This window comes from Salvelinus alpinus, chromosome 17 (assembly GCF_045679555.1).
Source record: "Salvelinus alpinus chromosome 17, SLU_Salpinus.1, whole genome shotgun sequence".
Taxonomy (NCBI): Eukaryota; Metazoa; Chordata; class Actinopteri; order Salmoniformes; family Salmonidae; genus Salvelinus; species Salvelinus alpinus.
The window spans coordinates 1,099,922-1,114,888 of record NC_092102.1 but is presented as its reverse complement, the minus strand read 5'-3'; the positions used below and the strand labels follow the sequence as shown (position 1 = coordinate 1,114,888).

The window sequence follows — 14,967 nt, the reverse complement described above, 5'->3', positions numbered from 1 at the left end:
CTGGTTCACCTCTGATGCTCACAGGCAATGTGTATAGTTATAGATTTCTGAATGTTCTTCGCCCAGCATACACTCCTCCAACCATACATGCTTTATCTACTCATTTGCTGGATGCAGAGTTCCACAGAGCTCAAATGAAGGTCAAGCAAATTATAGAGAAAGCAGACTGTATTGCAATCATCTCTGATGGGTGGTCGAATGTTCGTGGGCAAGGAATAATTAACTACATCGCCACCCCTCAACCAGTATTCTACAAGAGCACAGACACAAGGGACAACAGACACACCGGTCTCTACATTGCAGATGAGCTGAAGGCAGTCATCAATGACCTTGGACCACAGAAGGTATTTGCACTGGTGACAGACAATGCTGCGAACATGAAGGCTGCTTGGTCTAAAGTGGAGGAGTCCTACCCTCACATCACACCCCTTGGCTGTGCTGCTCATGCATTGAATCTGCTCCTCAAGGACATCATGGCACTGAAAACAATGGATACACTACAAGAGAGCCAAGGAAATGGTTAGGTTTGTGAAGGGTCATCAGGTTATAGCAGCAATCTACCTCACCAAGCACAGTGAGAAGAATAAGTGCACCACATTGAAGCTGCCCAGCAACACCCATTGGGGTGGTGTTGTCATCATGTTTGACAGTCTCCTGGAGGGGAAGGAGTCTCTCCAAGAAATAGCTGTATCACAGTCTGCCGATATGGACAGCCCCATCAAGAGGATCCTCCTGGATGAAGTATTTTGGGAGAGAGTGGTAAGCAGCCTGAAACTCCTGAAACCTATAGCAGTAGCCATTGCACGAATTGAGGGAATCAATGCCATCCTGTCTGATGTTCAGACTGCTTGCAGATGTAAGAGAAGAAATCCATGCTGCCCTGCCCAATTCACTGTTGCTCCATGCAGAGGAAACTGCAGTTCTGAAATGCATCAAAAGTGTGAAGACTTCTGCCTGAAGCCCATACATGCCACAGTGTACATGTTGGACCCCAAGTATGCTAGCAAGAGCATCCTGTCTGGTGCAGAGATCAACAAGGCCTATGGTGTCATCACTACCGTATCTCACCACCTTGGCCTGGATGAGGGCAAGGTTCTTGGCAGTCTGGCGAAGTACACATCCAAGCGCTGGCAGTCGTGCCAACATATCTCATCATCCACCTGGTGGAAGGGACTTTGTGGATCTGAGGCTCTTTCTCCTGTGGCCTCCATCACCCTCCAAATCCCACCAACATCATCCGCCTCAGAGCGCAACTGGTCCTTGTTTGAGAACACACACACCAAAGCACGCAACAGGCTGACCAATACAAGGGTTGAACAATTGGTGGCCATCCTGGCAAATTTGAGGCTTTTTGAGCATGATAAGGAGACATCCTCAACAAAGTTGGAAAGTGACAGTGAAGATGAGGCCTCAGAGTCTGATGTTCAAGAGGTGGACATTGAGGAGGTCCAGGGAGAAGACATGGAAGCCTGAGAGGAAGACAACCAAAGTTTTAGTTTCTAGACTATCATTTCACAGATGTATGTTGAAAAAGTTTTTGGGAGATGTGATAGATCATTGGGGATCATTCAATATTCCCTTTCTTTTGTTGTTCAGTGAAATCATCCCATGTGAAGAGTCAACTCATTTAATTAAAGTTAAATAACTAAATAGATGTTTTTATTTCTATTGGAAGGCTGGAATTAATCATTTGCAACTATTTCTACTTATGATAACGTAAAAGGTTTATGTTTCTGTCTCCATATGATATGGTAAATATATTCAATGCAAAAAACATCTACATTTAAATGGTATTAATTTGCATATATTCCCGTTAATTCCCATATATTCCCGTTAATTCCCACGGAAGGTTTCCACCTCTGAATATTCCCCAAAATGTGCAACCCTCGTTGTCACCCATTTAGCGAGTTTCCCTCTCACTCCTGGCTCTCTCTTCTGTAGCTCCAAGGCATAGTGATTGGTCTCCTCTACTATGTATTCCACCAGCTCCTCTGTCAGAAACAACTTGAAGCACTCTGCCTCAGACGGAAATGGTAAGGGGCTTTGCACTCCAGACTGGGACTCATCAAAGCAAACAGCTGGGCCAGGAGGGATGAAATGGCTGGCGGCCTTCTAGCTACCACAAAACTCCTGTACTTCATCCACTGTCGGTCTGCCTCCATCACCACCAGCATCTTCAAAGGGACCTGGGACTTCGTCAGTGGACAAGGGGTCCTCAGATTCAGGGTTCTTAATGGCTACAAGGTTTGGGGGCAGCTCCTCACTGTCACTGTCAGAATCTGAATCCTGACTTTCATACTCAGACTCATTGTCAGAATTTTAAAAAATCTCCAGAATTTCCGCATTAATGAGTCATCTCCTTTTAAAAGACATTGCTAATGCTACAGCTTAGCTCACTAGTTACATACATAAACAACAACACTGAATGGCTCAGAGTGGGAGTGAGAGGTTACGTGATTGACTGCCTGCATGCCCCACTTGTATCAATAAATCACTATCAGAAAATGTTTTGTGTGGTAATTACTTATATATTTACTGTTTTATTCACATGTTTTCAAGTGCTGGTGACACAACATGCATTCCAATTCTTGCATAGATTGTAATGACACGTGTGTAAAATACTTTTTTGAAGTTTGTACTGATTATGATGAGCTAAGCTATTTCCAGCTGTGTGTGGAGCCATGTTTGTTGACATACAGTGCATTCTGGGTTTCACGTAATCGTCTGCCGTACCAAAGATGTTATAACAAAATTAGGTGAGTAAAGGTTCACTCATTTTTCGAGAACTTCCAGAAGTGAATCGTGGGATGTGAACAATGGTAGACAACACACCCCGTTCAACATGCATACTATAAACAGACCAAACTCATCTAGTCTCCTCCTATCTTTAGTTTCTGTGAAAAAAACATGACGGCGTGCAGAAACTACCCATCGGCGGATTACTTTTGATTTCTAGAAAGTGTTTTACTCAATTATTTTTGATCAATGGTGAGCTCACATGTGATGTGATTAATTATAAATAGTAATTGCTATTAGCTAATTCATATTGTAGTTTCTGTCAGCCGAGAGTTATACATATTCGACCGCTTGTGTTATATCAATCTTTCCTCAGTTAGTGCTAGGACAAATGTAGGCTACATTTTTCCGGTTTGGATGATTGTGTTATGCTGTAGCTACTTCTGAATGTCTGAACAAAAATAAACTGGTCACATTCTGGACATGTGTTTCTGAAAAAACAGTGTGGCCAGCTCAAATTCTGACTGTTGCATCAATCGAATCTGGACATTCTAAATAAGCGTTCTAATCACACCGGTTTGATCGTATGCTACAGGGACCACTGTATAATGATCACACCCGTGTGTTGGTACGTGTGAAAAGGTTCAAGGTTTTCTTAACATTCTCTGAACTATTTGAGAACATGACTTTAAATAGAACCATGAGGAAACCCATAGGAAACATTATGATGAAGTACTGACATTCTCACAGAATAATGTTGTTTCTTAATGTTCTCTGAGCTGTGAGAATATTCCCAACGTCAGACCAGTTAAAGATTTAGAACATTAGCAAAATTGAAATGAAATCATGTTTGAACTTTTAGGAAACGTTCTATGAAAGAAAATAACTTTTTTTTTTTGTCAAGTTCCTTAAATGTGATAATGTTCCAATGCCAAGCAACTACCCTGCACCATTCCCAGAAAGTTGTGGGAATGGTGCTCAGACCAGTATGTGCTAGCTGGGAGATCTATCCTGTATGTATTCAATCTCCTGGTCATCTAAGCAAGATGTGCTGTAGTCAGCACTGTCCCTCTCCAAAGGCTGCCTCGCCTTGCTAGTAAACTGGGGAAATGCCTGATCAGATTTATTTACCAATCAGAAATGGAGGGAGGGAGAGAGTGAGAGAAAGAGCAAGAGAGAAAGAAGGCGTGAGAGAGAGTAGGCCTACAGGAACAAATACTGTTAATGCAGAGAGGGCAAGAAACTTAAAAACCCGGCGAGGCCTTTCTATGTGTGTTTTCTCAAAGGGGTGGGGGTTTACCCACAGTAGGAGGAGTATCTAATGTTCCTCAGGTAAAGTGAAACTGACAGCCTCTAACGAGACACAGATGAATTAGTGTGCTTTTTACAGTGCAGCCGAGGAGGCAGCCACATTAAACGTGAGTAGGAGATCTTAATCAGCAACCTTGGCAATGTAAAATTAACACAAGTTTACTGCAATGGGGAAGGATCACAAGTGGTGCACATGACAGGACTGAGCTTAGGTCAGGAGGTCAACAACACATTGTTCTGTTACACTGGGATGAGCACATATGGAACGCCTGTATCCCAAACCTAACCTTAAAGGAAAATACCACTCCAAAACAATAATTTGGTATCTGTTTCATTATTCCACTGTTGATAAAGTCCCAAAATGTTTTGGATGTCAGCAATCAAGTTTCCAAGATACAGAACTAGTGAAACCAATGCTAAAATATTGTTTTGGAGTGGCATTTTCCTTTCAAGCTTACACAGCCGAGATCTGTAAAGACGTGTGCTTCTGTTCCTTTATCAAATAGATTTGTGTTTGAGTGGTGTCTGCAGTAATTACACAACAAGAGTCAGACACATCAAGACAAGGGCATCGAGGAACTCTGCTGATGTTGAGAGGTAGAAGGGAGGGGAGGGTGGTAGAGGGTGGCGGGGGGGACATAACTGGAGGCTAGCCATCTGTCACATGGGCTTTTGTCTACCCTATCCTCTATTTGACACGCTCATAACTCGAAAGGTCATTACTCGAATGGGCGCCCATTTTCTAGTCCCATTTGAACTATAATGGTCCTGTCAGTCTGGGGAAGTTTGTTCGAAATATGATGGTACACCTGGGATAGAGATAAACGCTTCCTCTCCCCGACCGCACGGAGACATACGGGATATATCCTCATTCTACTATCTGTGGCTTTTCCTCTACAATCTACAATCAGTCCACATCCAATCTGCCACCACTATCCATTTCTCTGGCTTGGTGTAGAGTATGAGTACAGAGGAAAATATTAAACCTTAGAATGACCTCAATGGAAAGAGGAGACTAAGGCCTTTTAATCATCATCCCCAGTTCACAAGGCCCCCAACGGGATAAAAACACTAATTCCCATAGAAATCAAAGATATTCAACACTCCCGCCTGTATATCCAGTCAAAACAAACCACCAGATTCCCTATACGCCAGACAGGCAACATTTCGGGTCAATACACAACACGAAAGCCCAGTCTAAACACACAGCTGAGTTCCATAGAATCAAAAACAGTAATATCAACATCAGGGCCCTGAGAGCAGCGCTTAATCACACAGGCATATAAAACTCATACATTTTGCACTGTGCTAAAACACCCAGGTCCAAAGACACTTTGCCCTTGGCCTCCTCGGAGATTGAGTCAGTTTATTCTATCACGGGCAGTGTTCTGCTCCGCCCAAATTTGCCAGGCAGGGAAAAACCTGATAACATGTATGTTTTCCCGGGAACACAGGGGCCTCCAAGAAAAATCTATAGTCTCCCGCAGTCACATTCTCAGAGCTGCTGAGAGGAGAGACCATTCAACACAGCACCAGGCATCAGAGGCCAGATATAATCACATCTGACGCCTGGGTGTGCACGTGGATGTGTGTGTGTGCGTGTGTGTGTTTAGCGCAAATGAGAGTAAGTGTGGTGCATATTATAGTGTGTGTGTGTGTACTGTTTGTGTCTGTGTGTGTGTGAATGCATACCAGTGGTTACTGCTATGTGTCCGAATAGACTCTGGTCACGACCAATCTCGTCCTCAGCCACAACAGCTTTTCAGCAAACAGACACAAAAGACACTTGGGAGAAAATGATTCACTGTTTTTTTTTTAAACGAACAAATGAAATACATTCCTGTGCTCTAGAAAGCAAACAGAATGCACCTTGGTCTAGACTGGACAGGATAACCCACAGAAATAGAATATACAGTGCATTCAGAAAGTATTCAGACCCCTTCCCTTTTTCCACCTTTTGTTACGTTACAGCCTTATTCTAAAATTGATTAAATTATTTGTTTCCCTCATTAATCTACACACAATACACCATAATTACAAAGCGAAAACAGGTTTTTAGAAATGTTTGCTAATTTATAAAATTTAAAACAAATACCTTATTTACATAAGTATTCAGACACTTTGCTATGAGACTCGAAATTGAGCTAAGGTGCATCCTGTTTCCATTGATCATCCTTGAGATGTTACTACAACTTGATTGGAGCCCACTTGTGGTACATTCAATTGATTGGTCATGATTTGGAAAAGCACACACCTGTCTATATAAATGTCCCACAGTTGACAGTGCTAAAACCAAGCCATGGGGTCAAGTAATTGCCAATAGAGCTCAGAGACAGGATTGTGTCAAGACACAGATCTGGGGAAGGACACCAAAACATTTCTGCAGCATTGAAGGTCCCCAAGAACACAGTGGCCTCCATCATTCTTAAATGGAAGACGTTTGGAACCGCAAAGACTATTCCTAGAGCTGGCTGCCCGGTCAAACTGAGCAATTGGGTGAGAAGGGCCTTGGTCAGGGAGTCGACCAAGAACCTGATGGTTTGAGTTTGAGTTTATTTTATTTTTACAGGGACAGTGCACATTAATCAACGTTTCAGTAAAAGTGCCGGTTTTAGCCAGCCGGCTAATTTTCAACCGCAGTCCCTGGGCAAGTTATTAAAAACAATTACAATATAGACAATCATTGAGCAGTGAGCACACGCAGAGCAACATAGGACAAGCAAGACATAGCATACAGACAGAGCAACATAGGACAAGCAAGACGTAGCATACAGACAGAGCAACATAGGACAAGCAAGACGTAGCATACAGACAGAGCAAGACAAAATTCATAAAAGCAACAAAGTGTTTCCACACCTCACAAGCTACAGACAACAGACAACATGGAAAGTGGCAATACACAGCTAGGGATTATGTTCACAAATCTGATTGACCTTTAGACATGTCTTCATGCATTTTGTGAAAGTGTGATATGTGGTGCAGTTATGTGTGTCTGATGGCAGTGTATTCCAGACATAGGAAGCTCTCACAGAGAAAGCGGATTTACTAAAGGTGCTTTTCCTTACAGTCACCTCTCATGGCAGACCTTGTGGATCTGCTGCCATATTTTGGGGTTTTCTGTTTAACAAAAATACTGAGTGGAGGGGGAGCCAGGCCATTTAGGATCTTGACTACAAGACATGCGTCGGTGTATTGCACAAGATTTTCCAAACTCAGGAGCTCATGCTTTCTGAGGATGTAACAGTGATGATGGCTATTGGGCTTCCTATCAAGCACTTTGAGAGCCTGTTTGTAGACAGACTGAATAGGTTTTAATGTTGTACAGCAAGCTTGGGCCCAACTAGTCAAGCAGTATGTTAAGGGATGGTCACTCTGACAGAGCTCTGTGGAGATGTGAGAACCTTCCAGAAGGACAACCATCTCTGTAGAACTCCATCAATCATGCCTTTATGTTAGAGTGGCCAGACGGAAGCCACTCCTCAGTAAAAAGGCACATGACAGCCCGCTTGGAGTTTGCCAAAAGGTACCTAAAGGACTCTCAGACCATAAGAAACAAGATTCTCTGGTCTGATGAAACCAAGGTTGAACTCTTTGGCCTGAATGCCAAGCGTTACGTCTTGAGGAAACCTGGCACCATCCCTATGGTGAAGCATGCTGGTGGCAACATCATGCTGTGAGGATGTTTTTCAGCAGCAGTGACTGGGAGATTAGTCAGGATCGAGGGAAAGATGAAAGGAGCAAAGTACAGAGAGATCATTGATGAAAACCTGCTTCAGAGCGAGCGCTCAGGACCTCAGACTGGAGTGAAGGATCGCCTTCCAACAGAACAACGACCCTAAGCACACAGCCAAGACAACACAGGAGTGGCTTCGGGACAAGTCTCAATGTCCTTGAGTGTCCCAGCCAGAGCTCCCCATCCAACCTGACAGAGCTTGAGAGGATCTGCAGGTGTACCAAGCTTGTACCATCATACCCAAGAAGACTCGAGGCTGTAATCGCTGCCAAAGGTGCTTCAACAAAGTACTAAGTAAAGGGTCTGAAAACGTGATATGTTTTTTGTTTTTATTAATTTGCAAAAATTTCGAAAAACCTATTTTTTTGGGGAAAAAAGGCTGGGAGAGGAAATGAGCCTGGATGGTGCCACATCGTGTGGTGAGGTTGACGGTGAGGAAGGCTCCATGGAGGAGGGCTGGGGGATTACCATAATCACACCGGCACCAATGAGCCAGCTGCACCGCGCCAAGGTCACCCTGCCTGCCTCCTCAATGCACACTCGCACTACCCCACTGCCAAGAGACTACATCAGAGGGGCTTGCAGCCAAAGAACCGCACACAAGGCAGGGTCTTTATGCAACACCAGGATCTATACACAATACAGGGCTCCATGGCTAATATTAAAGGGTTACATGCACTCAAGCAGAACTCAGTTCATACAGGCTATACTGCTAATGTACTGTGTAGTGTTAGTGACAACTGAGCCCACACAATACCATTCATGCATTCAAAGAACCAAAAGAACAAGAAGTATAATGAAGCAAGTGACTCAACTGGCTGAAGCAAAGCCAAATTGACACAGTACATAAGCTAGAAGAGTGGCTGATGTTTCCTCCATCTCTCGATCTATCTATCTATCTTCTCTCTTCCTCCCTCAGGGCCACAGTGAATAATAAATATCCTTCCACCAGGAGTCAGAGCCTGAGTTAGGGTCAGGGTGTTAGAGTCACCTTTCCCTGGCACCTGGGGTGATTTATCTAGCCTTGTGTTCTCTGCACCCTCTTCTGTCCTCCTCTAACCCCCCCCCCCCCCTTCTACTTTCCTCTGCTCTCATTCTCAATTTCCCTATAGGCTGGCTCAAAGTTGTTCTACATTGCACAGCAGGAAGGGAAAATAACTGTCAACTTGTTGTCTGATCGGAGCCCTCTACTCCATCACGGCCATACCAAGTATTCACAATGACACTCATGCAAATCAACCTCCTGGGAAAAGAGGGCAGAGGACTCTAACATTTTATTCTGATAAAATAATATATAAAACAGAAAGGATAACTAATCCATCTCACATAATGGTGCATCAAATTCCCATGTCTTAAAATTCCCATTAGAGAAATGCAATGTGGACTCCTTAATACAGATTTATTGGGTCTCCGCGACCTGATGAAACTGAGACAAATGTAAAAAGACTTGCCTACCTACAGCATTCCCTTGACTTGTATGGGCAGTGAAACACTCACACCTCCTGGGCTTCCAAAACAAGTGAACATTTTTTATCAAAAAAATACAAGGCAAGGCAATATATTATAGCCATTTCACCAAAACCGAGGAACAGAGCAAACAAAAAATCGATTTAGCCCGGTCTCAGGTTTTAATCATTCTTACAGGCTTTATTTTTTATCACATTGACAACTTGATGACCAACTGAATGCTCCTGAATCGATCCCATTAAGAGAGAACTCAATGATGGACTGACACCATTATTAGAATTGAGAATCAGCATCAGCGCAAAGCCATCCATATTTCTTATTCTTGTTTGAATGAATGTATTGATATGGGAGCAACAGTATGGATTTTTTCACATATCTTCACAGGTTTTTGGGGGGTTTACAGCGGGATACAGTAGCAGTACACAATGACTGAAACTGGCTAGGGTCCCTATAAGCCTACAGGATCAACTGCTTTTCAGTCAACACCCACGCACTAATGCAAGTATAAGCATATTTACTCTTGCAAATACTAGGCCATGTCCAGTAACCGACGATTACATTAATTAAATCATGAACACTGAAAATCAGCACCACGCAGAGTAGCTAGGATTCCTCATCCTCCACATTATGTCACGAAGAACTGATGGTATAGTTACTCAAAGAAGAAACCAGAAAAGAACTACGATGCATAGGTCGGAGATGTTTACTGTGTATAATCTAATCCCTTTAACTCTTGTACCGCCCTGTAACACACAGGCACGCACACACACCACCTGCTGAAGGTCTCCCTGAGGATGTAATCTCGGAGCACAACTAAACCCGGTGAGCTCTACCGTTTCACAAGGACAAACAAATCCTGACATGATTGAACAGAACATGGATATAAACATGAGACAGACAAAGGCTACAAAATGGAAAGAGAAAAAAAAAGTTATCCCAAGTCATCTGTGTCCCTGGGCAATTTTTATTAGCCCGGTACAACCATCCAGAAGTCTTGCGAGATTACATTCTGTTTTGCTAGCACAACGGTAAGTCTAGCGCAGCGGTAATCAGTCTGGTAATACAAGGCTTACGTCATCCACAAACAAACAGACAGGAGATTTCTGGGAAACCCTACACGGTTGTTCTCCCCGAGCTATGCAGTAACTTTACAAAGACAGACATCGGACATACCCCCCCCACACACACTTGGATTAAACCATATAAAGCACAGTAGAACATTTATTGTTACGATTGCTCACAGTATGTTAATGTAAGTTGCTACTCGGCCTTAACTCAAACAGACAATTAATTCCAACAGCATAAAGCTATAAACCTTGCTATATGGCGTTTGGCATTAAATGAGCCACACTAAAACTCCGGTGGAAGAGTCAATACAGAAGTCAGCACCAATTGCTCACTTACTTGTCCCCCTTACTTGTTTGATGTCTGCCTGTTCTTTTCATGTAAAACGTTAGCTGAAGGCAGGAGGGCTCAGGGATCCAGGTCTTTATTACTCTCACACTGTGCCTAGAGCCAGGGCGTTTGGCCCCATTGACCTCTCACCTGGACGTGAATCCTCGGTCTCTCATAACTCCCGTTATTACGTGTGCCTCATCATTAGCCGCCCTAAAACCCTGCCTGAACCCGTGAGTTTGACCCCCGGCTGAGCCTGTAGACCCCAAACTGCCCTGGCGCTGATCTACCTGCTTTAAAACAGACCTTCCACTGCTTTTCCTCCTACTTCAGTTTCGGCTGCACTTAGGCTAACACCCGAGAGAGGAGGCCTAAAATCCTCTGTTTCACTGGCTCACTTTTTTCTCTCTTTTTCCGCCTTTCTCCGATTCTTTTTTAAATGTACTTTATTTCACCTTTATTTAATCAGGTAGGCTAGTTGAAAACAAGTTCTCATGTATAACTGCGACCTGGCCAAGGTCTGTCATCATCACAAAAATAAATAAAAGCATGAGCATGTACTGTGTGTGTGTGGACTGTGTGTGTGTACTGTGTGTGTGTTTGTGTGTGCATGCGTGCACGTGTGTGTACATTTCAGGGAGCACGAGGAGTTGAACAACATTTACGCTAGGAGGGAAATAAGGGTAGTGAAAGAATCAATGTTTTTAGTAGACAATAGATAAACAGTACAAAATGAATGAGTATCGCTCAATTGGAATTAGGCTTCAGCTTCTGATACAAGTACAAGTCAAGAGAGAAAGTGACTTACAACGTCAGAAAACAAAATCATGCAGAGTGGAGATAAAAGAGATACAGTACTAGGAAACAAGGGTTTTACGCGTCAGAAGGCCAGCATCCCGGAGTCGCCTCTTCACTGTTGACGTTGAGACTGGTGTTTGCGGGTACTATTTAATGAAGCTGCCAGTTGAGGACTTGTGAGGCGTCTTTCTCAAACTAGACACGCTAATGTACTTGTCCTCTTGCTCAGTTGTGCACCGGGGCCTCCCACTCTTCTTTCTATTCTGGTTAGAGCCAGTTTGCGCTGTTCTGTGAAGGGAGTAGTACACAGCGTTGAACGAGATCTTCAGTTTCTTGGCAATTTCTCGCATGGAATAGCCTTAATTTCTCAGAACAAGAATAGACTGACGAGTTTCAGCACAAAGTTCTTTGATTCTGGACATTTTGAGCCTGTAATCGAACCCACAAATGCTAATGCTCCAGATACTCAACTAGTCTAAAGAAGGCCAGTTTTATTTCTTGTTTAATAAGAAAAACAGTTTTCAGCTGTGCTAACAATTGCAAAAGGGTTTTCTAATGATCATTTAGCCTTTTAAAATGATAAACTTGGATTAGCTAACACAACGTGCCATTGGACACAGGAGTGATGGTTGCTGACAATGGACCTCTGTATGCCTATGTAGATATTCCATATGAAATCAGTCATTTCCAGCTACAATAGTCATTTTCAACATTAACCACGTCTACACTGTATTTCTGATCAATTTGATGTTATTTTAAATGGACACATTTTTTTGCTTTTCTTTCAAAAACAAGGACATTTCTAAGAGACCCGAAACTTTTGAGCGGTAGTGTACATTTTATGGCCAACTTACCAGCCATGTGGAACAGACTAACACACCAAGGAACTAAAATATTAATACACCAACACATTCATATACTAAAACACCAAAGTACCAAGATACAGTACTATCAGCACTAAAATACAGGGTTACTAACGTAATAAACAACGATACTATCACATCAGCCAACGTTGCTAACACACTGACACTCACCTGCCACAACACCGGCCATGTACAGCAGACTGATGCGTAGGATGCCGTGGACCATCTCCAAGGGAACGCCGATCATCAGCTGGAGCAGAGCGTTGAACCCCAGCTGTTCCAACCTGAGAGACACAGTGAACAGGAGGATGATTCCGGTCTCAATAACAGATTCATTATGCATATAGTTTTAATCAGCTCCTTTAGTCTAGACACTTCATCAATGTTAACTACAGTAGTCATCTATCACCATCAATCCTATCTAATGCATTATCGGTCAATGCCTTCCAGTATCAATTAATGTTGCTTCACACTGCGTGCGTGTGTGTGTGTGTGTGTGTGTGCGCGTGTGCGCGTGCCTTGCATAGGTGCACGTGTGTGTGTGAATCAGGTGGGGTGGTCTCTTACCCAACGTGCATGAACATGTAGCTGAAGAAGCGCCAGACCTGGTGGCGGTGTCTGGGGTGGTACACCAGGGGGCTCTTCATGAAGTCTGGCTGGTACGTCTGCAGCACCCACTTATTCAGCATGATGCCATAACACATGAACACGATGATCTGACGGGAGAGACGACACATGCTGGTTCACACCCACGTCTCTTCATTCAGACACTCATTGATATCATGTAATACAGATTTCTGTTATGAGAGCCAAGAAATGGCAGTGCCAAAACAAATAGTGATTTTGCTAATAAATCCCATGAATGTTGTCTTTTTTCGAACGCCGTATGCCTTGCGTCGGTTGAAGACTTCAATTGGCACCAACAAGTGATGCACATACAGAGAGACACAGAGCTGGACCGATTCCATTTGCTCCTTTCATAAATCATCATCTCCATGAATTTTAATGAAAGGAAATAGTCATTATCATAGCCTCATTGTCATTACAGACCATTCACCGCCATTGTGAAGCATTTAGATATAAACGCAGTGTTGGTCCCATGTTTCATGAGCTGAAGTAAAAGATTCCAGAAATTTTGTGCACAAATTTGTTTAGATCCCTGTCAGTGAGAATTTCTCCCTTGCCAAGATTTTTGATTTGTTTGTTGTTGTTGAATTGAACCTTTATTTAACTAGGCAAGTTAGTTAGGAACAAAATCTTATTTACAATGACGGCCTACCCTGGCCAAACCTGGACGACGCTGGGCCAGTTGTGCGCCACCCTATGGGACTCCCAATCACCGCCGGATGTGATACAGCCTGCGCCACTCGGGATCCCTAATCATCCACCTGACAGGTGTGGCAATAACCGCCTCCAACGTTGTTTTAGAGAATTTGTTAGTACGTCCAATGACGTTTGAGGCGGCTTATGGTAGAAAAATGATCATAAAATTCTCTGGCAACAGCTCTGGTGGATATTCCTGCAGTCAGCATGCAAATTGCATGCTCCCTAAAAACTTGAGACATCTGGGGTATTGTGTTGTGACAAAACTGCACATTTTAGAGTGGCCTTTTATTGTCCCCAGCACAAGGTGCACCTGTGTAATGATCATGTTGTTTAATCAGCTTCTTGATACGCCACACCTGTCAAGTGGATGGATTATCTTGGCAAAGGAGAAATGCACACTAACAGGGATGTAAACAAATTTGCGCACAAAATAAGAGAAATAAGCTTTTTCTGCATTTGGAAAATCTTTTATTTCAGCTCATGAAACATGGGCCCAGGACTTTACATGTTGCATTTATATTTCTGTTGAGTATATTTCAATTGACTGATTTCCTAATATGAACTGTAACTCAGTAAAATATTTTAAATTGTTACATGCATTTATATTTTAGTTCAGTGTAAGAGCACTTTATTCTCTTTCTTCAGAATTGCAGTGAGTTAGAACAGAAAGTGCTGTTGCTTCGCTGAGGAGCAGCAGGTTTTATAGCATTGCCTGTTCAAGCCAAGGCCTCCGGGGCTAAAGCTGTCTAGTGGTTATTTTCTTTCCTCTCACTAAATTGTTCCAATAATGTCAATGACTTGGCCAGAGACTAGTTCACTGGCTTGGTTTCCCAGTTCTACATTCAATCATGAAATTCAATCATGAAAGCCAATACAGTGTTGCCTTCGAGGACAGGCATCGATTGCACCTCCTTAACCATTGTTTCCCAAATAGTTGGTCAGTGCCCACATATGACAAAGCTAAAGACTTTTTATGCCATAAACATTGTTCTGCTTATTTGAAGGGTCTTCTTTCTCTCTTCCCTCTCACCTGGACAATGGTAATGATAGCCATGAATATGGGCGGGGGACAAAGGCGGTTCTGGTGGAAGTACCAGCGCCGGTCTGTCTCGCAGGGCAGGATCTCATAGGCCACGTAGCGCACAAAGCGCTTGTACACACCCAGGCCCGTCTCATCCAATAGGATCTCTCGCTGCAGCGTACGGCGGCCATTGGCGATGGCCCGTCGGAAACTGCTGGAGCGCTTGCTGCTCATCTGAAGAGAAGGGCGGGAGATGGATGACATATAGAAAAAGAAAGGAGAAAGAGAGAACGAGAACGAGAACAAAGTTAGTATTC

General features: G+C 43.3%; 1 protein-coding gene across 2 annotated transcripts in view; it reads right to left on the bottom strand.

Moving 5' to 3' along the window:
- The window catches only part of LOC139541925 (rhomboid-related protein 1-like), a 73,885-nt gene that overhangs the window by 25,000 nt on the left and 33,918 nt on the right, over window positions 1-14,967 (bottom strand). For both annotated transcript variants that reach the window (XM_071346825.1, XM_071346827.1), the window contains exons 3-5: window positions 14,660-14,884; window positions 12,871-13,019; window positions 12,475-12,587 (exon numbers count right to left, since the gene is read on the bottom strand). In XM_071346825.1, coding sequence (XP_071202926.1) covers window positions 12,475-12,587; window positions 12,871-13,019; window positions 14,660-14,884 — 487 coding nt within the window. The remainder of the gene's footprint in view (window positions 1-12,474; window positions 12,588-12,870; window positions 13,020-14,659; window positions 14,885-14,967) is intronic.